Source organism: Ostrea edulis, chromosome 4 (genome assembly GCF_947568905.1).
Source record: "Ostrea edulis chromosome 4, xbOstEdul1.1, whole genome shotgun sequence".
In the NCBI taxonomy this organism is placed as follows: domain Eukaryota; kingdom Metazoa; phylum Mollusca; class Bivalvia; order Ostreida; family Ostreidae; genus Ostrea; species Ostrea edulis.
In genome coordinates, this window is record NC_079167.1 from 87,483,178 (window position 1) to 87,509,371 (window position 26,194).

General features: G+C 34.9%; 1 protein-coding gene across 1 annotated transcript in view; it reads left to right on the forward strand.

Moving 5' to 3' along the window:
- Positions 1–26,194, forward strand: part of LOC125668178 (uncharacterized) — a 62,362-nt gene that overhangs the window by 16,696 nt on the left and 19,472 nt on the right. Inside the window, exons 2-9 of the mRNA XM_056164121.1 lie at positions 2,776–3,290; positions 3,573–3,688; positions 8,624–8,774; positions 11,943–11,986; positions 15,785–15,890; positions 20,525–20,677; positions 21,729–21,911; positions 23,710–23,784. Of these exons, the coding sequence (XP_056020096.1) occupies positions 2,897–3,290; positions 3,573–3,688; positions 8,624–8,774; positions 11,943–11,986; positions 15,785–15,890; positions 20,525–20,677; positions 21,729–21,911; positions 23,710–23,784 (1,222 nt within the window). The 5' untranslated portion in view covers positions 2,776–2,896. The remainder of the gene's footprint in view (positions 1–2,775; positions 3,291–3,572; positions 3,689–8,623; positions 8,775–11,942; positions 11,987–15,784; positions 15,891–20,524; positions 20,678–21,728; positions 21,912–23,709; positions 23,785–26,194) is intronic.

A 26,194-nucleotide genomic window follows, 5' to 3' on the forward strand; every position in this document is an offset into this window, starting at 1 on the left:
TCTTCAGATTGTTGAAATTCAAGTTTGTTCAATTAGGGGGTAGTGTGGGGCCACAATAGGATGTTAAAGTTGTATATGAGAATATTCATGATATTAATTAAAACAAATTCTTTTCAAGAGTAGAAGGTACACACTAATAAGAAATTAATGCATATGTGTGGATTCATGTTTTTATATCCCCCGAACAAAGTTCTGGGGGGTATATAGGAATCACTCTGTCTGTCCGTCCGTCCGTCTGTCTGTCTGTGCAGATTCGTGTCCGAGCCATAACTTCTTTGTTCTTTGACTTAGGCATACCATATTTGGAACACAGGTAGATCACCATGAGATGATGTGTCGAGTACCTTCATGACCTCTATATGACCTTGACTCTTGACCTCAAGGTCAAATTAAAGGTTTTTACAATGGATTCTTGTCAGGGCCATGACTTCTTTGTTCTTTGACATAGGCATACCATATTTGACACATGAGTGTATCACCATGAGACGATGTGTCATGTACCTTCATGACCTCTATATGACCTTGAACTTTGGCCTCAAGGTCAAAATTGATTACAGGGTTTTGACATAGTCATACCATAAGACATGGGTGTATCACCATGAGACTATGTTTCATGTACATTCATGACCTCTTTATGACCTTGACCTTTGATATCAAGGTCAAAATTATAGGTTTATGCCTTGGATTTGAGTTCGGACTATATCTTCCATTTTCTTCTACAAAGGCATACCATATTTTTACACTCAGGAAAGAGATAATTTATACCTATTAACAACACCCTTTGGGAGATTGGGGTAAGCGGTGGGGGGGGGGGGGGGGGGTATTCTTGGTGAGCATTGCTCACAGTACATCTTGTTTTTAATGCCCCATGGGGATTATTGTTTTAGTCCTGTCTCTCTAAAACTTGAATCTTGCTCATAACTTTTGAATAAGTGAATAAAACTCATTATTAATATGTGCATTTCTTGTGACATAATCTTGCTCATAACTTTTGAATAAGTGAATAAGACTCATTATTAATATGTGCATTTCTTGTGACATTAGACCTTTCTTTTGACCATATAACCTTGGCCTTGGACCTACTTTCAAGACAAAGTTAACACGGCAATACCCACTGAACTGTTTAAGGTTGCTTAGGACTTTCATATTTCGTACATAGATTCCTTATGGCAAGACCTTTAACATTTCATACCATGGTCTTTGACTTTGGATTTTAACCCAAATTTCAAAACTTAACCTTGATAATAACTTTTGAATGTTATGTAATGGGGCTTTTATATATTATATGTGCATTTTTTATGACAAAATCTTTGTTTTGGTACCAAAGTTGTTAACCTTGTAACCTTGACCTTTGAGTTTGAACTCCTTTATAGAAAACCTAACCAAAGCAATATCTCCTGTACTATTAAGTTAGGACTTTCATAACTGTATATAAATTCCTTATGGCAAAAATTTGCATTTGATGCCATGTTTGACTTTGATCTTGGACTGAAACTTTAACCTTGCTCATAACTTTTGAATGGTGGGTGAATGCATTTTTTATATTTCATGCATGCATTCATTGTGACAAGACGTTCCTTTTTGTACCAACATTTTTGACTTTGTAACCTTATGATTGACCTTGAATTTTGACCTACTTTCAAGAAAAGTTAACATAGACAATATCTTCTGAACTGTTTAAGGTAGCTGGGCTGTCATATTTTGTATATGGATTCCTTATGGCAAGACCTTACATTTCATACCATGATTTGTTTTAATGTGTGACCTTGTATCCTGCTTATGTAGTGACCCTATAGGGCTAGGTTTGAACCACAGCATGGAGTCAACTTTTTCCTTGGGAATAAAGATTGCAAAAATCATTTATAAAAAAAAATGTAGCTGAGCAACAGTTGGGCCAAGGTGACTCGGGTAAGCAATTAGGCCCATGGGCCTCTTGTTATCCTTATCGACTTTATTGTGGAGTTTCAAGTAACATAATTATGTCAATGATGATTAAAGCAGTGGTCAGTAAATGACATGACACCAAACCTGATGATCTCACGCCAGCCACATGTTGACTATATGAAGTTGTTGAAAACAATGGCGTGTAAATTTTCATTGATCTAAAGTGTTGTGGTTTTATGCAAAAAATACAAACAAAATTAACCTTGCTGTAAATTATTTCATTATCACATGAACCCAAAAGAAACACGCTTTGGACTTTTCTGCCAATTAAGAGATCATGTGACCACCTGTCTACTGTTTTCACTTTTCCGAACAATGGTTTTAAATGACTAGGATTATACAGTTTGTAGGAAAATTTGTATGATGGTTTTATCGCACACTACATTGCTGGCAACAGTTATTCTCCCAATAATGACCACCAAAACAAAATCAAAAAAAAAAATACCAACCAAAAAACCATACACTTCTTGTTTTGAATAACAACTCATCAACCACAAACTCAAATCTCCATGAATCTGTTTTTTCTAAATCTTTAAAACTTGAACATCACAAAAATGATTTATTCTACAGTATGAAATGGATCACAATTATTAGTTTGTAATTCGAAATGCTATTAGTTTAGCAACATCAATGAAGTGACAGTTTGAAAATTGTAATATTTTGGGCCTAAAACTTATTGAAAATCAAGTTATAAAAAAGAAAGATCCAATGAATTTCTTTTAGTACTGCAATATATTTAAAATCATTTCAATTTCTGGGGTTATTTTTATTTTGGAAGACTCTATGTATGAGAGTTGATACACAAATACACTTCCTGTCCATCTTTTACAGAATGTGGGAGTAATACAGAAGTTCTGATTGCCCAATTTGCCCTCTGTGTTGGTTTTGTGACTTACTTGCTGAATTACATGTTTATCGCTGTTGAGACTGTTATCCTTGATTAAGAACAACGATGACAAATCCTGGACTCATGGAGACCATTACTGGTCTTACAAAAGAGAAGATTCACCACACCATTATACAAAGGGAAACAACTCACATTGAAGTTTTGAAAGAATGCCATTTAGTGAAGAAAGGAAGAAGTGCGAAGGAAATTGCTGCTTCTGTGCTGGGCATTGGTTTGGAAGCAGGAGAATGGAGAAAATTGAATGTTGAATTTGTGTCTGTTTGTCGTTTTGTTTTAGAAATTGACAATCCATGGGTGGATGAACTTCATATGTTAAGTCTTGTAGATAGTGTAGAAAAGGAATGGATTCGTCTCACTGAGAAAATTCACGGAAAGGAATTAAAGCCTTCAGAATACTATAGAGGAAAACCCTATGAAGATGAAATCAGAGAATATGGAGGTAAGTTTGATGGATATCAAAGGATATGTGTTTGCTGATTGGAAGGAATTAGCCTTGCTGAGTGAAAAATAAATTGTATGAAATGTTCATTATTGGACATGTAAACATTGAATTCATGCATTCCTTTATTTTGTAATTACTTATACATGTAGTATTCTATCTATATTTCTGTATTGAGAATTAAATGTTACATACACATTGATAGTAAGAGAGAAGTCATTAGATCAACAAACAAAAATGTAATTCCACAAATGATTTGATACTGTATAAATTTTTAAACAGACGAAGGATTTCAGCTGAAGAAAATTGAGGAACAGATGGAAGCTTATTTTCCTATTGATGACACTAACCCTGACAAGAGCAAGCTTCAGAAATGTGTTCACAAATTGCAGAATGAGGTAAATTCACAATTTACGAATAGATATACATGTACATGGTTATCAGTCCCATCTTTCCTGGTACATGAGCTTTATTTTCTTTTTCCCTTTCAACATGACATATAGAACATATGATGTTCCAATGAACTTAGTGTTTACATTATTACATTGACAAGAAATGCACTGTAAATTAATGTGAAATCTTCATTTTAAACTGTAATACTTAAAGGTGGATTCTTGTATGTAGTGGAGGTGTTGGCTTGTGATATTTCTAGGTCACCTGAGTCACTCTGGTGACCTATTGTCGTTGGTTTTTGTCCATCGTTGTGTGTTGTCTGTGAATAATTTTACGTTTTTAACTTTTTAAAAATTACATGGCCAATTGTTATTATTTTTGGTGTGAAGCTTCTTTAGGGTAAGAGGAATGTAAATTGTGAAATTTATTATCTTAGTGCCCCCCACCTCTCCCCGGGCTTCATGGGTGGGGCCAAAACTGCAAAAAAAGCCAAATTTTCAAATATCTTCTCTACTCTACTCCCACACGTATGAAAAGAAACCAAACAAATGCATGGTTATGATGTCCATGAATCCCTTTACCAAATTTGTGAAATTCATGGTCCCTTGGTCAGAAGTTCAGTCTCTTGGGTGGGACTAATATGGCCATATAGTAAAGATATATTAAATCTGAGAAAATCCTCCTCTTCTTTACTCCCACTGTGTGAGAAAAACTAAATGCATGGATATGATGTCCGAGAAGATCTCTACCTAAATTGTGAAAATCATGGCTCCTGGGTTAGGGGTTTAGGCCCTAGGGTGGGGCCAATATGGCTCTCTAGTGAAAATGTATTAAATCTTAGAAAATGTTCTTTACTCTCAGACATGTGTGAGGAAAACCTGAATGTGTGGTTATGATGTCCGAGAAGCTCTTTACCCGCATCATAAAAATTTTGGCCCCCAGATTAAGGATTTAGGTTCTAAGATGGAGTCAATATGGCTCTGTAGTGAAAATGATACAGCATTAAAATCTTAGAAAAATCTTCTTCTCTACTCTCAGACATGTGTGAGAAAAACTAAATGTGTGGTTATGATGTCCATGAAGCTCTCTACTTTATGACCTCTGGGTCAGGGAGTCGCGCCCTAGAGGGGGGCCAATAGAGCCATATAGTGAGATGTCTTTAATCTTATAAAATCTTCTCTTCTCCCATATATATATACACGAGAAAAACTAAATGCATTTAATGATATGATGTCCATGAGGCCCTTTATTTAAGTTGTGAAAATCATGGCACCTGGGTTAAATGTCTATGCCAGATACAGTTTAAGTGCATTAAATCTTAGAAAAAATCCTTTTCTTTACTTCCACGGCTGAATGCATGGTTATGGTGTCCATGATGCCTTAATCTACATGTACAGGGGCTAAGCCTGTTTGAGCCCAAACTTTTTGATACCATCTATATTTATGGTATCTCACGGAGTTCGAGTCCAAACGGGCTTATAGCCCCTGTGTCTACATGCATGTACTTAAATTATGAAATGCATTGCCTCTGGCTGTTTCAGGGGCTCAGACTTAGGGCGGGGTCAATATGGCTATATAGTGAAAATGTATTAAATCTTAGAAAATCTTTTTCTTTACTCCTGCAGCAGAAATCTCCTTGAATCTTGTGTTTTGTGATTATTTTTGTGTGTAATGATCATGACAATATATATGTCAGGTCAGTTGAGACTCGAGGGGGGGGGGGGGGTTGTAACAAAAAACTGTAAGAATATTGTGTGCATTGATTATACATGAAACTGTGAAAAAGGGAATGAAGGTTTACACATTTTTATACTGGAGGTATTTCATTAAAAACTTGTTAAATCCCCCCCCCCCCCCCTTGTCTTTCTCTCTTTCTCTCACACATTTGCATTGATTGATGATGTTTAAAAATCTATACTTCACTTCTACTGAATAGAAACTGCATGACTTCATGTTTAGAAAAGTGATATTGCTAGATTGGAAATTTCATGACTCCTGGGGCAGGGGAACTGATTCCAGGAGAGGGGGAAGCCAAAATGGTCATAGAGTATATAATGCTTAAATGCTTAAGAAATCTTCTTTTGTTCTTCTGATGTTCAATAAACGATGATTATATATTTAAAAGAGAGTACACAGGTGGCTACCAAAATTACAGACAGTATTCATTGGGGTGGGGGCAAATGAATTGAGGGCTGGTTTAAACGCTTCAAACTTCGTCTTTCCTTCCATTGTGATTGAATGGGAGTTGTACCGGTATGTATAGTTAGAAAGATCATGATAAAGAGCCATGAACAAAAGACTCTAGAATGAGGCTTAAATGTAAATATGAGACTCCCTAACAGGTCTACGTATGGTTGGTTGTTTGTATATTGTTTAACGTCCCACTCGAGAATATTTCACTCATATGGAGATGTCACCATTGTCGATGAAGGGCTGCAAAATTTTGGCCCATGCTCGGCGCTTATGGCCTTTGAGCAGGGAGGGATCTTTATCATTAGACACCTGCTGTGACACGGAACCTCAGTGTTTGTGGTCTCATCTGAAGGACTGCCCCATCTAGTCATATCTTACGATGAGCAACGGGGCCTCCGTGGTCGAGTGGTTAGAGCATCGTGCTCAAAATCATACGGCTTCTCACATCTGATTGGCGTGGATTCGACTTCCGCTCACACCAGTAAGTGAGAAAGTTTCCCAGTTTACTTTCGCAAGGTCGGTGGTCTCTTCCCAGGTACATTGTATCTGGTTTCTTTCTTCCACCAATAAAAACTGGGTGCCACCAGATAACTGAAAAATTGTTGAGTGTGGCGGAAAGCTGCAAAAAACAAAACAAACAAATGACGAGCAAAGGGTACTGAGGACCTGTTGTAACCAGGGTGGGGATCCATTTTACAAAACAACTTACGGCAAAGTCGCAAGTCTTAAATTGTATTACATGGTTATTACTTTCAGTGAATGAAGTAAAAGTTTTCCAACGCTTAATTTTCCAACATTTAAAAAAAAATATTTTGCATTTGGAGTGAATGATCTTACAATAAACTGGAAAACTCCAGTATGTAAAGTTGGTCGTAAGTCGTAAGTTCTTTGTTAAAACGCACCCCTGGTGTCTGTATGGACTATGGCACTCAGGCGCTGTTAAGGCCTATGGGCCTCTTGTTCATATATATACTTAGAAGCATATATATTTTCTTGATTAAAAAAAATTGTGACTTGGTTTTCTTTTTGTTTCAAGGTCATTTCAAGGTTGTACTCGTAATGTGGCAAAGGGTGGGACAATATTGGTATAACAGACATTAGCTGCATCTCTTGTGGTCATGATTATTATATATCGTATATCCAAATTTGTAGCATATAAAATGTACAGGAACAAATGATGCAAAGTAAACCAAATTTTCTGATATTTTTAGTGATTTTCGCAAATTGGTGTTAATAATTATTATACATCTTCCATACCTCAGGTACTTAAATAGCTTTTTATACGCTCGTCTTTAGACGGGACATATTATGGTACAGCGATATCTGTATCATCTGTCTGTTCGTTAGGAGTTTTCTGTTTTTAATTTCATTTCTTTTTCACACATCAAGCTGAAACTTGCTATATAGCTTCCTTGTGGATCACACTAGATCAGTTTGCATTTTTGATCCATTTTGACCTCTCTTGCAGGAGTTTTGCTTCTTTATTTGAAAATTATTGTTATATGGAGGGTAGATAATTTATCTGGTAAACAAATTGCCCACAGTTTTCAAATGAGGACCATCTTGTTTTACAGAGTGTTTGTATGGATATTGGAGATGTGCATGTGGTAAGGATTTTGATTTTCTTAAATTTTAAAGAAAATCACAGGTTGTTGAACTTGGTCCATTTTGAGGAAATATTACAAAGAGAGTATATGATTTGTTCAGTGAACTCGATCCTCCCACAATTTCCAAGTGAAAACCTCCTTATTTTACAGAGTGTTTATATGGGTATTGAAGGTGTGCATGTGGCAAGGATTTTGATTTTCTTCAAATTTTGAGAAAATTACAGCTTATTGGACTTAGTTTTGAGGAATTCTTACGTAGAGAGTACATGATATGTTCTTTTTTCCTTCCACAGTTTTCACGTGAGGACCTTCTTATTTTACAGAGTATTTGTATGGGTATGGAAGATGTGCATGTTGCAAGGATTTTGATTTCTTCAACTTTTAAGAAAATTTCAGGTTGTTGAACTTGGTCCATTTTGAGAAAAAATTATATTAAATAAAAACATGGTTTGTCCTTATAACTCCTCACAGTTTAAAAGCCAAGGTATTTGTAAATATATTAAAAGATGTGCATAGTGCAAGGATTTTGATTCTCAATAAATTGTAATATTCTTTTACATTTTGAATATTTACAGATTGTTTAACTTGGTCAAATTTGGAAAAATATTAAATTTTACACACAGAACTCTTTGTCTAAGACCCAAGTTATTCATATTATATAAAGAAAATATTTCACAGCCTAGCTGGTGATGGCTGATACTACCTGAAGTAAAGTTCTACAAATCATTTAAGAAAAACACCCAATGTAAGCATTTTCATGGGTGTATTATGTACCATTTGTGGTACTCTTGTTCATACCATAACACTGGTATGATAAAGTACATGTTCTTGTGTATCCATTTGTGTATTAATAACTCTGTATTGGTTGTTCTTATCTGGGCATGTAAGTTAAACTATTGACCGGTTCATGGCGCTGCACATGCATTTTGTGATGAGTGTGCTGCTGTTATTCCACTGTATATACTCATGATGATATTGCAACTGAGTTTTATAGATATGTACAGTGTATATGTTCAAAAGTTAAAGTTTATGAACAATGTTTTATGAAATGGCATCACATGTTCATTTTATTTTGCAGACTAGGTTGAGATTCATTGATCAGAATAATGAGATTTATTTATCACATTTTGTAACATATAGTGTAACAGGTGTTGGATTGAAGGCGACGAATTTGGAGGATATCTTAAAGGACCAGAGTGCAAGGTTCCTTATGTGTTTGGGACAGAAAACATGATACGAGTCCTTCGTACACTCATGCACAGCTTTGAAAAACCATCAGAAGGAAACCCAGGTATAATTTTATATTATCTTTGTCAAATAATTCTGTTTATTGAATTATACATCAATTTACGATGATAAAACAGTTGAGCTCAATACTGCAATTGTTCAACTGTACCTGCAGGACATCAATGGAGATCGAAGGCAGGGTAAGAGTGAATGTTGTTGTCAGAGATGAATGCAAAGATATATTTTAACGGATGTTATTATGGTAGAAGTACCTTGTATGCTTTGGATTTTTTTCTTGTGTTATAAATGTGACTGTTGTTGTTGTTTAAGAATTATTTTTGTGAATCTCATCAATTTACATTTTTCACATGGAGAAGTATTAATGATATTGTCACCCATCACAAAGGAAGTTAGACACCCATCAAAGACCCCTTCAAATTTGCTAGATTCACTACTGAAGTCTTTTTGTGGAGTAATTTGGCAGACATGCAATTTATTGAAATGATCTGATTATCATCAAACAAAAGAAAACTGGAGGCTAAGTACCTCTTACTTGGTTTTTATACTCCCCATCATAGAGGGTTGTGTTATGGTACATCATATAGTACACCTTTCCTTCCATCCATCAGTCCTGCTACACATCTGTCTCTCTGTCAAAGACTAAGATAATCGAACAGGGGTCCGTGTTTGCCCTCTGTTTGTAAGAGTTATGAGATTGATCATGGTTCGTTATCGTCCCCTTTCATATGCATTTCCAATTCCAATAAATTCATATGTCAAAGGTCAAGATCAAGATGGGTGATCTTACAGGCACAAAACAAGATAGAGAAGTAGTTATAGTGAGGATAATCAGACTTAGTACTCATATTGAACCATTATAGAAGGGCTGTATTAATGGTCCGTGTGTCTGTCTGTGCTCATCACCAGCACCTTGTAGGAAGGCTAAAGAAGAGTACTAAGGCTAAGATAGTGAAACCTGCTACACATATTCACTGTGATGGTGTTAGGAAGGCCAAAGGTCATGATGATACCTTTATGGGTAATCGCTAAGTAATACTAAAGGCTAGGAACCTCAAACTTGTTGTACATGTTCTACGTGGTGTAGGTGTCAAGTACATTTTTTTTCCTTCTCAAGGTATATATTTTTTTACTTCTGTTTTTTCTTTAATGATTTTGTTTTGAAAATCTTTCTACATTTGATATTTTGCAAAGCCATCTTAAAAATAATTATTTTATAATTCTCTCTGACATCAGAGAAAGTGAAAGTGTCAAAACAAACAAACAAGCAAAATTATTGAAATTCTGTAGTGATTAAACGAGAAGAGATCCATAAGTTCTGATTGTAGATTTTCATTCTGCATGATCTATCTTCTTTATACATACATTTACATGGTTGTATAAGTATAGAGGGAATCCTTTGGTGGCAGTACTGATAACAGTCCGGTTAGATATTTAGTCTTTTCACCACTTTATTTAAAATGAAATCCATTGCTTGTCATTTGCAACTAGAAAGACACATTTGTTTTAATTTAGTTCGATCTGATTTTTTTTTTGGTGTCATTTGCATTCCATAGACTACTTGACCTACTTTGCAGCGTTGTTGAAATTTTTGGAAAATATGTTTTTTGGTTTACTTTTGATCTTGTATTGAAATAAGTATGTTAAATAACACATACGTATATGTTATACAGAGTTTAGAGTTTGTCCTTCTTCAACTATTTCCCTTTACCATTGCTTAAACATGTTCAGATATGGAAATCATTACCAAATATGGAGACAAATCAAAGTCAGGCGATTTTCATCTGTTGCATTTTTAAACTTACAGGTCAATGATATCAATATTTTATGTACTTGAAAATATCTGTATTTTAAAAATATATAGAAAATATGAATAATAAAATGTTTTTCTTCGGTGTGTTAAATAGGATATGAATTGGTCACAAACACTGCAGATTTTTCTTCTTTAATGTTTGCAACCTTCATATCCTGTTTAACAAAAAAAAAAGCATTTTATTATTTAAATAATTGTAGCTGTAGAAAACCATCTTCTGTAACTTCAGACCAAAAAAAGTTTTGTTTCTATGTTAATTCTTTCTTTGATCTGCTGCATCACTGAATGTAAATAGACAGCTAGGTGTATTTAGCAGCATGGGGTGTTGCTCTTGTGTGAAAGGTTATGAAATGATATGAAATATGTTTTATTACATGGTGTACACGTGTGACATCTCTGCTTGCTCTATATAGGATGTGACAGTGAACTGCTAGGGGTGTTTGTGTTGTTCAATGAAAGTTATTTATGAATTTAGGGTGTGTCCGTGTGTGACCCTCCAAAGAATTCACAGTGAGTTCACACATGAGTAAACTAGGATAATTGTGTTCCATCTAATGATGTCAAACACTGTGTACATTTTATGTTGGATTGATTAAATATTGTTTAACGTCCCTCTCAAGAATATTTCACTTGTATGGAGACGTCACCACTGCCGGTGAAGGGCTGTAAAATTTGGGCCTAAGCTCGGCGCTTACAGCCTTTAAGCAGGGAGGGATCTTTATTGTGCCACACCTGCTGTGACACAGAACTTTGGTTTTTTTGTGGTCTCATCCGAAGGACCGCCCCATTTAGTCACTTCTTACGACAAGCAAGGGGTACTGATGACCTATTCTAACCCGGATCCCCACGGGATTATGTTGGAAAGGAGTGTATGATAAAGCTGAAGATTGATGAAGAGAATGGAGGATTTTTTTAAATTATTTGAACTGGGTTATGTACATCTGGTATTTTTTACTTATATTTAGAAGGGCAATCAAAACAAAAAAATATAAACATGTGAATGTATATATAGCAATGGAATAGCATGGGTGTATAGTATGCATTACATGTTTAATGAGAACAATAACAACATTATTCACAATTATTCCCAGAAGTGCATAATTGTCAATGTTAATTAATAGAATAGATAATGTATGATACTACATGAATTAAGATTTACAAAAATAAATTTGATACACTTTCTGTAATTCTGGATTATATATGGCCATGCAGTAAACAATTTCAGACTTCATGTTTTCATCTTGGAGAAATGATATTATTTATCAGCAAATAAGTTAATTCATTTATTTACTAATCATTTTTGTACTGTATATAACAATCTCTTTGGAGGTATGCATGTACACTTAAATAAGTGTATCAGACATGTTCCTAGATTATAATTTTGCTTTTGTTGTCTTTCAGAATGTTTTGAATCATTGAAAGAGATTAAGGGAGATTTAGATAAGGTAATTTGTATTTATGTCTCGATCCCTCTTCCCGGAGGAGGAAATTATGTTTATTGTTTTTGCACTTTCTTGCCATCTGTCTATTGGTCTGTCTGTCTGTCTTGTGAACGCTTCTATTCCTGTGTGACTTATTGGATAGACTTGATACTTTGTACAATGCTTCATTGCCATTTGTACTTATGTATATTGTTAGGATGTGCAGATCCAATTATTTTCTTAAAGTCATAGTGGATCTAAGAGGGCTGGAGGATGTAAAATAGCTTGTGAGCATTTCTCTTCTTATATGGCTTATTCAGTAGGCTTGAAACTTTGTACAATGCTTCATTGTCATTTGCAGATGTGCATATTGTCAGGACAGGATGATCCAATTGTTATCATTAAAGTTATAGTGGGTCTAAAAGGGATGGAGAGTGTAAAATAGCTTGTGGACACTTCTTCCATATGGGTTATCGGATAGCCTTGACTTCATTATCATTTAATGATGTTAACATTGTTCTGACTCAGGAATCTAATATTTTCCTACAATTTACATTGGATTTAAGAGGGTTTTTTAAAATAACTTTTTAGGTCACCTAAATAAACTCGGGTGACCTATTGCAATTGTTCAGCGTCCATTGTTAGTCGCTGTCATAAGTTGTGCATTAACAATTGAACTTTTTTTTTTACGCCCATCATCTATTATGTTATGGCGTTGTCCATGTGTCCGTCTGTGTGTCCATCTGAGGTAATGTTTTTTGGATTTTCATTGGTAACTGATGCACAGCTTTGAGAACAACTGCGAAGGATGCTACAACTAAGTATTTACTGGTTCAATACCAATCCCATTGGTGCAAACATATCACACATCTATTACTGAACCCTATCCAGTTGAAAAAATTTGTATCAATTCAAATTTTGAAAGGGTTTGGTAGGGACTTTATTTTGTGGCGGAAGGATTCATTAATCAAAAAGTTCTAAATCTGCAGGATATTACAGTTTCTGTTTCTTCAAATATATATCGTCTATCTTTATACTCTTATTCGTGTATTTCAGTTTTATAATTTATGATACAGGTAGATGAGACTTGAAAGTAGTTCAAATGTTATAATTTATTAACTTACAAACAGAACACAGATTGTTACTTTTTTAATAACAAGCGTTGCAACCCCAGTTTCTCTTTTTAATTTCCCAATTCTCCTTCAATGTAGAAATCAAAAATACACATACCCCAAAAATTAACATTACTCCAAATCTCGGGTGCGAACCTCTTTAAGAAACATAGGAGTGATTTGCATTTCAGCTGGATTGGTGCACCATGACCTACTTTTGGGCTAAAGGTGTGTCAAACTTTTCCGGATTTTTTTGTTTTTTGTTATGGATACAGATATTACCCAGAAATTTTAGTCATAAGCTTCCTGTCAGAGGAAAAGAAGCATTACAGCTGGATTGGTGCACTGTAACATTGCCCTGAAATGTAGTCACAACGTCCCTCTCAAAGAAATACAGATTCATTTGCATTTCATCTTAATCGGTTCATTGTGACCTACTTAGGGCTAAAGTAGGTCAAATAGTTTCCTTGACTTTTATGGATACAGATACTGCACTGAAATTTTTTCATCTGTGTCCAATGGGTGTATGATGTACCATTTGCAGCACTCTTGTTAACTTCTTGATAACTACCATTCCAATTCTTTTCAAATTTGGTAGAAAGCATCTTTGGGACAAGGGAACATAAATTGTAAATTTCATGATTGCTGCGCATGCTGCATTCCAGTGGCCTTAGGTGCTAAGCAAAAACTGCCAAAAAATTGACCAATTTTCAAAAGTCTTCCCTACAACTGCACATGTGTAAGAAAAACTAAATGCATAGTGATATAGAGGAGGAATGCCTCTACCATAACAGGAGATTTCATGATCCCTGGGGTGGAGATTCTGACCCCAGGGCTAGGCCAAACTTGGTACATTGTATGTAGTGTTTATGTGCAAATCATTTAGATAACATCTTCTTTAGTGCTATTGACTCTAAAATAATTGATTGATTGTATCTTGCTTAACGTCTCGCTCGAGAATTTTTCACTCATATGGAGATGTCACCAAGACGGGTGAAGGGCTTCAAATTTAGGCCTATGCTCGGCACTTACAGCCATTGAGCAGTGAGAGTTCTTTAGCGTGCCACATCTATTGTGACACGGGTCATCTGTTTCTAAGGTCATCTCCGAGGACCCGTGACATTCACACATGAAAGCCTTCTGACATAGTGCAGATTCAAATTTGTTCAAATCATGCCCCCTGGGGTAGGGTGGGGCCACAATAGAGGATCAAAATTTTACATTTGAGTATATAGGGAAAATCTTCAAAAATCTTTTTCAAAAACCACTGGGCCAGAAAAGTTCAAATTTACATGAAAGCTTTCTGACATAGAGTAGATTTAAGTTTGTGCAATTCATGGTCCCAAGGGGTAGGGTGTGGCCACAATAGGGGATCAAAGTGTTATATGCTGATATATGGGGAAATCTTTTAAAAAATATTTCTTGAACTATTTAAGCTAGGCCTTTCATTTTTTTGTATATACACTTTTTAGTTCATGTGAGCTATTCTGATGATGTGCATCGTCCGTCTGTCTGTCCATCTATCTGTAAACTTTTCAAATTTTTGTCTTCTCCAGAACCACCGGGCCAATTTCAATCAAACTTGGTACAACACATCATCATGGATGAAAGGGATTCTAGTTTGTTCAAATGAAGAGTCATGTCCCTTTCAAAGGGGAGATAATCACAAAAATAGGATTGGGTCATTTAAAAATCTTTTCAAGAACCACTGGGCCAGAAATATTGAACTTGAAAGTTTCCTGACATAATGCAGATTCAAGTTTGTTCAAATATTGTTCCCCAGGACTAGGATGGAGTCACAATAGGGGATCAAAGTTTTACATGTGAGCATAGAGGGAAATCTTCTCAAGAACCATTAGGCCAGAAACGTTTACATTTACATGAAAACTTTCAGATATTGAGCTGATTCAAGTTTGTTCAAATCATGGCCCTGTGGGTAGGGTGGGGCCGCAATAGAGGATCAAAGTTTTATATGCAAATCTATAGGAAAAATCTTCTCAAGAACCACTGGGTGGGCCCATCATCATCACGAGTAGAAGATGAGATCAGATATCCGATGATGCACTGGGCCAGAGGAGCTGAAATTTTCATGAAAGCTTCCTGACATAGTGCAGATTCAAGTTTGTTCAAATCATATCCCCCAGGAATAGGGTGAGGCTACAGTAGAAGATCAAAGTTTTACTTGTGAATATATAGGGAAAAACTTCTTTAAATCTTCTAAAGAACCAGAGAAGTTGACATTTACATGAAAGCTTTCTGACATAGAGTAGCAAGTTTCTGCAAATGGATAGGGTGGGGCTACAATAGGGCAGCAGTAAAAATCTGACTTATTCAATATCTACTGAACTATTTAAGATACAGCTTTCATATTTTGTATATAGATTTCTTATGGCAAGATATCAGACCTTGTGACCTTGGTCTGTTAAGTCATATTTGTGTTGCGACATCTTTGTGTTATGTGATTTCATTTTCATTTATGTTGTGATCCTTTGGGTCTAGGTTGGGGCCACACTATGGGGTCAAACATTTTCTAGGGAATAAAGATTGATAAAAAGTAATCAAAACAGCTGAACAATGGCAGGACCAATGTGACTCAGGTGGGCGATGTGGCCCACAAGCTTCTTGTTTTGGTTGCATCTATAAAATATAGTCTAAGAATGCAAATTCAATATTTGATGAATTTGAATAACTTGGTTGTATAATATTTCAGCTGAAGTTTGAATTCTGCTGCATCTGTGTATCTCATGATAGACAGCTTGTGAAGAAAACTGGAATAAAAGACACAGATCAGAAGCGGATCCTGGAAGCACTAAAAGGTATGCAACCTAGGACGATAATTAAACAAACTAGGTTGTTTGTTATGTTTGAAGGTACACACACACATGCATATATATATATATAGAGAGAGAGAGAGAGAGAGAGAGAGAGAGAGAGAGAGAGAGATGAATTGTTCAGAAAACTGAAATAAGACTTAGATCAGATTCTGTGAACACTATGATGATTAATTAAACTAACCAAGTTTTTTTGTTAATGTTTTTAGGTATGTAACATGTATGTTCAGAAATTAATAAAATATCGCAACCTTAAGAAAATCATATTTAATAAGTAAAACTTATACGGTACCAATTTTGATGCACCAGATGCGCATTTCGACAAATTATGTCTCTTCAGTGATGCTCAACCGAAATGTTTGAAATCTGAAATAACAATGAAGTTTTAGAGCTATTATAGGCAAAAACAGTGTGCCAAAAAAGTGGAGTCAAATTTGTTGAAGGATAAGAGCTATGTGTGAGGGAGATGATCCTTAATTTGGAAATGAATTTCTAAATTTTATAACAGCAATTAAATATACATCCATATTTTCAAGCTAGACCAATCACCTAGTACATGTGAAGAGATTGGAGTAGATTATCTCCCTTTGCTAGGAAAAAGTGCTGGGATGACACATCTTGTTTTTGTGTGGATGTCAGTTTAAGTCCTCCATGCTTTATATCATTTAATGATGTGACTGAATGTATTCATATACATGTAGATAAATGTTTATAAATAGAAATATGATGTAAAATACTTAAAGAATAAGTGGTTGGGACTTCTTCATTTCAACATATTCATAGTATTCAAAATATCGGTGTTTCATATAACAAAGTTCAACTGTATTTGTGTACAAGGTACACTTTGACATACTAAGTTGTATAGTTGAATATTATGGAAAATTAGTGTTTTCATATTTCAGTAATGCAAAATTGAATCATTTCAAAAGTTTAGGATATGCAGGGATAACTATTTCAAATTGTATTTTTGTATGATAATTAACAAATCTAAATCAATAATTTTGTCCAAAAACTACCATTGATCTTTTTTTGTAGTTGTTGTTTTGTCTGCATGATGATTCAAATGTCTTTGATTACTGAAATACTGTGTCATCAATTTCTAAACTTTCATCATGAGTGCACAAAATTATCATGACACATTATGGTTCAGACTCTGGGTTGGTATACATCATCTGTGTCTCTGTCATCATTTGACATAGACAACATTTTTGCTTCACAGTGGATTTTGTTGATATTGTCAGTCAATTGTTGGTGTTAATATTATTTCATTCCCAGGAATTGATCTTGGGTGAGTCTGGTTTTTCCAAATCTGCAACTGACCTAGCCTAGGTGTGCAAATTACTACACTTTGCATATGTGTTACTGATCCAGGATTTACAGTTTACACATAACATTAATAGATAAATACATTGGTCAGAAATAGAATCAAGAAATGTAAGTTTTTCCTCCTGATTTTCAATTTCAGCACGATCTCTGCTGAACTTTTCAATACTGAACCTTCTGATTCTTGAGTGCTCAGCAAAAACATCGAAATTTTAATGTGGAATATAGAAATGTAATTCAAACTGTTTGCATTTGGCTGTGCATGGCAATTTTTAATAAACACCGAGGTGTTGCATAGTTTGATAATTCAATTCCTATGTCATCTTCATTAATATCCACATTCGGGTGTCAAAGAAAATTTCCATTTCTAGAAGCTGTAACTTGGAATGAATGAAAAGGGCACCGCAAACACAACTATTAATTACACAACACTGTTCAATGAATTCAATATTTGCAGCATGGATAGCCATCATTAACACACCTTGGGTCTGCGTGCATGTAGACTTACATCTGTGATTGTATTGTTAATGTATATACATGCACTTATAGAAAATAGTCTGTTTTGTAAGAAGTGTAGTAACCACACAATGAAAAAATATCATACACCCTCTCTGGAAATGTTTGGCTTTATCATACACCTGTTTTAATTTAAGATGTCGCATCATAGGTATAATTGTGATGTCAATTTGATGCAAAATAACATCATATCATCATGAATTGTCACAATTGGTGCATTCCTGAATTCTTTCTCCAAAACCACAAGGACATGAGACCTGTTTCTTCGAATAAAGGGCAAGAATGGATTACAGGAAATATTACAATATGTATTACTTTTTCATGAAATCAATGGTTCCTTATTTTGGATAATGTGAATTAAGTAAAGAAAATAGGAAGGAGAAAATTTTAGCTGGACAGGGAATCAAACCTGAGACCCTGCATTACTAGTCAGGTGCTCTAACCACTGAGTTGTCCAGGCCGATATTCATTGTCCATATAGCCCTAAATATTACATTCCTCCTTCCTTAAAATCATTCTTTTGTCCATATATAGCCCTAAATACTACATCCCTCGATCCTTCCTTAAAATCATTCTTTTACCCTTGGCAGGAGACCTTCACTTGTCCAGGGGTGGCAGACTTGCCAAAGTAATATAAATAAATGTGTTTATATAAATATAAATAAATGAATTAGGAAGGAGAAAAGTTTAGGCTCAACCAGAAATCAAGCCCAGGACCCCTGCATTTTTAACCACTGAGCTATTCCAGGCTATCTAGGCCGATATTCACAGTCTATAACCTCAAAATTCTACAATTTTATTTTTATTTTTAAATTCAAACAGCATACTAAATAAGATACTTTACATGTTGTATTCTATATTTTGTATATAGCATAATTATATGATATAAAAATCATAGCATGTCATTTCTTGCATCTCATCCTACATAAGACTGTTGGCTCTCAGTCTGATGTATTGCCTCGTTCACATGAAGAATTCAATTTGCATTAAACGTAAGTTAATGCGAATTAAATCTGAACCGTGTTCACACACGAAGATTTTAATGCGCATTAGTTTACTTCGAATTAAAATTGACGTCGCGATTTAATGCGAATTTACTTCGCATTAGCTCCTTGTGAACGCTAAGCGAAGCTAATTCGAATTAAGTATAGACGCATGCGTAATGGCAAATTTGGGTCACTTGCATCATACCCGTGGTCAGCTATATTAATGTTAGATTTGTGCAAAAAACTAATCAAAATGATAGAAATCACTAAAATATATGTACAAACAGCATGTCATTAGATAATGTCAGACGTAAATATGTGCTCTGCATAGGCATACTGAGTATTACAATATGGAAGAAATTGCTTTTAAATACGACAAAAATGTTTCGAAATAGTGATATGATTTTCTCTTTTACATTTTAACAATTTTGCCGCTTGATCATTGTGGAATTTCTTTATACGTCATTATAGACTTACAGTATATAATACGTATTAGTAATTATACGTATTAGTAATTAAAAATTACGTCACAACAGTAGTCAGCGGAATGGCGAAAGAGACGTTCCGATGTTTTAACTGAGCTTATGAAGAAGCAATATATTGTGTAAAGTGAATGCTGGTCGTCAAAAGAAATAACAAGTGATTTCTTGGGATCATATAAAAACAAACACGACAAAATTCCTTGTATGTAGATCAGTTACATGTACATTGTTAAAAGATATAAAGTGTTTTGAACAATGAATTCTGTATCTACACAATATTCATTAAAATATCTATAAAATAATTTTCAATGATATAGTCTATATTCTTTTATTTATTGTGCGCACCCTTTAATTTAGAGATGGAATTGAATCTAATACACATTAGTTTACTTAACATTAAATATTACCGCCGTGTGAACGCTATTTAATTCGAATTAATTTAATGTGCATTATTTTACTTAGCATCAAATTTAATGCGAAGTAAAATTTAATGCGCATTCATGTGAACGAGGCATGTATATAGTGACCTTTGGCTGACATAGGATGTAATATGAAAAAGTCATGTGATAGTCTATATATGATCCTAACTCAATGCTGATAAAATACAGTAGATCTATATGATATATTGTATTTTGTATCATTTATCATACTGTGATCCAACATTTATTTGCGTACGAGGTTTGCGAGAACCTTTTCTGTAATGTTTCTCATATTTGTTTAAGATTATCTTGGTTGTTAAAATTAGTCACCAAGAACCAGTTTACCACTGGTAATGGCGAAATAAAGTCGTCTCGAATAAGAATTGGTTTACGGTATTGTTTGATTTACATTTATCATATAAAACATAGTAATGTGTCGTACTACTGTGGATTCATCAGAATTCATGGTGGCTCAATTTTCGTGGAATTCGTGGGTACCCCTCACCCACAAATTTACATCCGCAACGAATAAAGACATTCTAGAGTTATCTTTCTTACAAATATATCAATCCACGAAATTACGTCCCCACGAACCCGTAAAAACTCAGCAATCCACGAAAATTGGCCCTCACGAATTTAGATGATTCTACAGACTATATCACAGTCATTATATTCATACCATTTTATATTATATATGATATTGAACAGATATTACTTATCTCATGCAACATATCATACAGCCAACTAATAAAGAAATAAGAAAGTTTTATACCGGCATTTGCCAATCGATAGAGAACCCTTGCCTAGATGAGAAATGTGGTTGTTGAACAACCTATATACATTTTGTTTGAAAATATGAAAATACATGTTAATTAACATATTAATTTTTGCAGAGTTGGATAAGACACCATTGAATAAGTCTGAAATCATCAGAGCTCTCACCAGACATTCTGTTGGAATTCTGCATTGGCAGAACCACTGCCAGGCGACTGTTACATGTGTGGGAGAAAATACTGTGTTAGCTCCAGCGCATATATTTGAACAGGGTAGAAAAATTAATCCAACCTCCTTAGCGAATTCAGATGTGAACAAAGAGATGTATTGTTGGAATTACAGTAAAACATGGTTATAGTGAAAATTTTCATTATTTTCCTTTCATGGAGAAATAGATATCACTTTGCAATAATACAACATAAGTGTGTTTTACTGTAATTGGATCTCACCTGAGCAAGAGGCTCTGATGACTTTTCTGATTATTTATGTCTCTCATTCTGTGTGTAATCTTTTTATTTATTTTTTCCCCCATATATTTTTGACTTCTTCAATTCTATAGCACTATAATTGATGAAACAATTTATAATGACTGAAAATTATTCCAGAAATATTGAAAAAATTTCAACACATACCTGGTATTCATTTCATACATGGAACCTCGCATTGGGTCAAATGCTGTCTGACGTGTTTCATACCGATTGTTAAGCCGTTCTTGGCACACTGATTTTGACTGCGGATAACTCCGTTTACCTGATCAGGATATGGGGCTCACGGCGGGTGTGACCGGTCAACAGGGGATGCTTACTCCTCCTAGGCACCTGATCCCACCTCTGGTGTGTCCAGGGGTCCGTGTTTGCCCAACTATCTATTTTGTATTGCTTGTAGGAGTTATGAGATTGATCACTGTTCGTCATCTTCACCTTGCATGGAAGTTAATCAATGAATACATTTGCATTAAATTTTCAAGATATGAATTGTTTTAGCTCACCTGAGCTGAAAGCTCAAGTGTGCTTTTCTGCATCACCTGTTGTCCGTCGTCTGTCCATCGGTTTCATCAATACATGATTTAATTAGTTGAAGCATCTTCATTTATGAGTGATGTTTTTATTTTGTTGATATTATCACTTGATTTCATACACAAAAACAACAAAAATTGGTATTCATCAAAAAATTATGAAAAAAATCAATGAATTCATAAGCAAGTTACATTTAAGGCAAGTTTTTGCTATTCTTTAATCACTGTTAGAAAGCTATGAGCTTTTTAGGATTTATATTTCTATTACATGTATTCATCGTTTTGTTTTGTTGTTGTCTTTTTTGCAGATAAATCAGAAATATGGAATCACTTACTGCTGATGTTTAGTGAGAAATATGTCGATTCTGACATGAAGGCGTTAAACAAGGCACAAGAAGCAGTACTCCATCATCTGAGGCAGCGGAGACATGATGATGAAAAGAAAATGTTCTCACGGAAATTGTTTAAGGAGTTTATCACAAGTGCTTTGGGTATGTTGTAATTAAGCTGAATTTCTCTGCACGATAGTAGTCTAAATTGCAGCGAAATAACCAGCCATTTTACTTACCATGGTTTCTCATAAAAACTTATACTACACATTGATGACAATGTAACAAAATGTTGCTGCTATATGTACTACAGTTAAACAAGATATATAATGATGGCACGTCCTGGCATTACTGAGACCACATAAAGACCTTATTTGGTTCATTGCATCGTTTTGCATGTCATCAAATACCACCAAGCCACATGTTGCAAACTTTAGCAGACTTCACCTCTATTTATAGAATAACAGACACTTTCAACTAGCTTTTTCAGTAGTGACTGACTTAATTTGGGTGCTAAAATTTTTTTTTTATTGCTTAATATTTATCTTTTTCTCACAATGCTATGTCTCACATGGAGATCAATGTAATTAACGTGCTATTTACAACTTTTGATAATCAAGAATGCACATACTGTTTTTACTGTATACTGAATTATGAACCTGACTTGGTACACCTCGCTAATCGTGTCATTTTCAAAAAAAGAAAAGCCATTGTGCATCATCACTTACATAACTTCTTGTATCTTGAAGCTGCTGCAGCTGCTGGTGTGATATCATTTGGTACATGACTTGTATACTATACATGTAAATTCCATTATTTATACCAATCTTTAAACAAATCTCAACCTCAGTCCGGTCATTAAAATGTTAGATCGTATCAATCAATATTCAACAATGTTCATATCGGCTTCAGCTAAGAATTACAGTAGAATAAATGTTTGGGTTGTTGATTTGAAGAATTAAGTACAGTTCGATGAAATACAGATATGAGTTTAATTAACAGACCGTCTGTCTGTCTGTCTGCAGACACTTACAGTGTAGTTAAGGACAGCATTTAAGTCTATTCACACAAACTTGTGGATATCACACACCAACGCATGGTTCATAAGCTGCAGATGACTACATTTTGTATTTAGTGACTGGTTAAGGACAGTGTTTTGAATATTATTTACGCCATATCACAAAACTAAAACTTATTCCTACGACACATCTTGAGATGCTTCTTCCAACCTACATCTTGACCTTCAGTGACTTTGGATTTGGTATTATAGCTTTTGGGTTTTTTGCCAGCTTCCTGCAAGTAATATATCAACATAAACTGTCCATGTCTATACAGATGCTGTTATATGCATAAAGGTCTGATCCTTCTTATTGCAGAATTAACACAAGAGTGTGTTTTGATAAAAAGGGGATTCACTAAATTGATACTTTAAGGACATGGGATTGCCATTGGGATTATGAATTTTTTATGTGGGCAATAATTGTTGCAGTGTGTTTATTGTGGATAAGAATGAATATGGTGTTCAAATATATGCTATTTAGCTCATTGAGCTGAAAGCTCAAATGAGCTTTCCTGATCAGACTTTTTCTGTCATACATCTGTAAACCTTTCACACTTTCAACTACTTCTCGAGAACCGTTATGGCCATTTTCAACCAAACTTGGTATGGAACGTCCTTTGGTAAAGTGGATTCAATTTCATTAAAGCGAAGGGCCATGTCTCTTCCAAGGAGAGAATTAATTTATTAAGAAAAAGTAAAAAAAAAAAAAAAAAAAAGAAGGGGGGGGGTGGAGTGTTTAGAATGTCTTTAGAACTATTGGACCAGATTATCCATAATTTACATAGAAGCTAACCTATAGTTATGATCTCCATCTAAGCATTGATCCATATTTCATTTCCTTGTGTGTGAAGGAGAATGCTGCAATATAACTGATAAATGAAACTGATATTTTTATTGCAGATAACATCAGAGATTTGGAAAAGAAGACATCTGAGGAAATTGTAGATGAAATATGGGAAAATTTGGAAAATGATGGTATGTTTTATGTTTGATTATAATCTTATAGATGAATTTAATCAATGTCTGGATGTCAGTTTTCAAATTTAACGCCTCATCTACTGTAACTTTTCTTCAAATGATATTTCTTGGAATCAGTTGATGCCAATGAATTAGTATTTTTATCCGGATGCTTCATTTATCAGAATGATTTTGCCTGGAACATGAGCGTCTGGATTAACCAGGCTTTACTGTAATTTTTATTGTGCATATACATGTATTGATGTTAGGACTTCATGAGCAAAGGAGCTTGGCCTAATTTTACTCCTGAAAATTTGTGAAAATGAATCTGAAATTTTTTGAGATTTGAAATGTATTTATTATTTTTAGGTCTATATTGTTTTTGTAACAAAATCAGAATGATGCATGTAATTGCAACTAAATTCACATAATTTTGGTTCCCCTTCCACTTCTAATCCAAAGTTTGTCCGGGCCATAACTTTTCCGTCTTTTGACATAGGCCTTTAATATTTGGTATTTGGGTATACCGTGATAAGGCAGTGTGTCACGTGCCATTTTCGATGACCTTTGACCTTTTATGTAGTGGTCAATTAATAGAATTTTTGGGGCATTTTTGTTGTCCAGACCATTTTTTTGTCTTTTGACATAGGCCTTTGATATTTGGTGTGTGGGTATACCATAAGACAGTATGTCATGTGTCATTTTTGATGACCTCTGACTTTGATCTTTTATGTAAATGTCAAATAATAGAATTTTTGGGCTAGGACTTTGATATTTGGTATGTGGGTATAATACAATAAGACAGTGTTGCATGCCATTTTTGATGACCTTCGACCTTAACCTTTATGTAAAGGTCAATTAATAGAATTTTTGGGACATTTTTTGTCAACATCATAATTTTTGGCCGGGTTGCACGAAGTGCAAATCCGGTCTATAGTATGGTGAAGTGCAGGCGGGCGGGCGGGCGGTTGGGGAAATTTTGTGAAATCAACTCCTCCTACAGTTTTTTATGTACAACCTTGAAACTTTGCAGAAAGTAAGTATATATATTGAAGTTATGCACTAGGTTTTTTGAAGTCCGACCTTTGTCGAATAAGGGCGCTACAGCAAAAAGTTGTTACTAAAAATAGAGTTCACCTTGAAAAAGGTAAGTGAGATTATCTTTTGTGGTTAAATTTATTCTATGTTTTAATCATTGTGATAATTATACCCCCCGCAACAAATTGTGGGGGGGGGGGGGGGATATACTAGAATCAGGTTGTCCGTCTGTCCGTCCGTCCATCTGTAGACGCAATGGTTTCCGGGCTATAAAGCATTATCCTTTCCACCTATCATCACCATATCATATATATGGACTACCCATGGGATGAAGATGTTCCCTATCGATTTTGGGGTCCAAAGGTCAAGGGCACTGGACATCGAAGTAGCAATATGGTTTCCGGGCTCTAAAGCATTATCCTTTCCACCTACCGTCACCATATCATTTATATGGACTACCCATGGGATGAAGTTTCCTATTGATTTTGGGGTCAAAAGGTCAAAGGTCAAGCGCACTGGACATCAAAGTAGCAATATGGTTTCCGGGCTCTAAAGCGTTATCCTTTCCAGCTACAGTCACCATATCATACATGTGGACTACCCATGGGATGAAGATGTTCCCTATCGATTTTGGGGTCAAAAGGTCAAAGGTCACGTGCACTGGACATCGAAGTAGCAATATGGTTCGGTTTGTCACGCCATTTGTTTTTTACATTCAGAAAAGAGGTAGTTTATACCTATTACCAACACCCTTTGGGAGATTGGGGTAAGCGGGGGATTTACTTTACAATTCTGCCTCCTTCAACACTAAGGCCATAACAAATCATAACAGTCCTCCAGATAACTATTACCAAATAAATCCCTAAAAAAATTATTTACTCTAAATATTGCAACCCGGCCAATTGAGTCTTTGACCCATTTTTTTGTCTTTTCACATGGGCCTTCGATATTTGGTATGTGGGGTATAGGTATACCATGATAAAACTGTGTCAAATGCCGTTTTTGATGACCTTTGACTTTTTTTGTAACAGTCAAATAATAGAATGTTTAGGGCATGTTGTTGTCCAGACGATAACTTTTCTGTCCTTTTGCATAGTCCTTTTATATTTGGTATGATGGTATACCATGATAAGACAGTGTGTTGCATGACATTTTTGATGACGTTTGACCCTGACCTTATGTAAAGGTCAAATAATAGAATTTTTTGGCATATTATTTGTCCGAACCATAACTTTGTTGTCTTTTGACGTAGTCCTTTGATATTTGGTAAGTTTCATTTACTGTTGTATGTTTACAACACTGCTCCTTGTTTGAAGCTCATATACATATAGGCGTATGTTATGTACTGTAAGTCTTAATTTTCCATTTTAAAGATGATCCCCAAAAATGT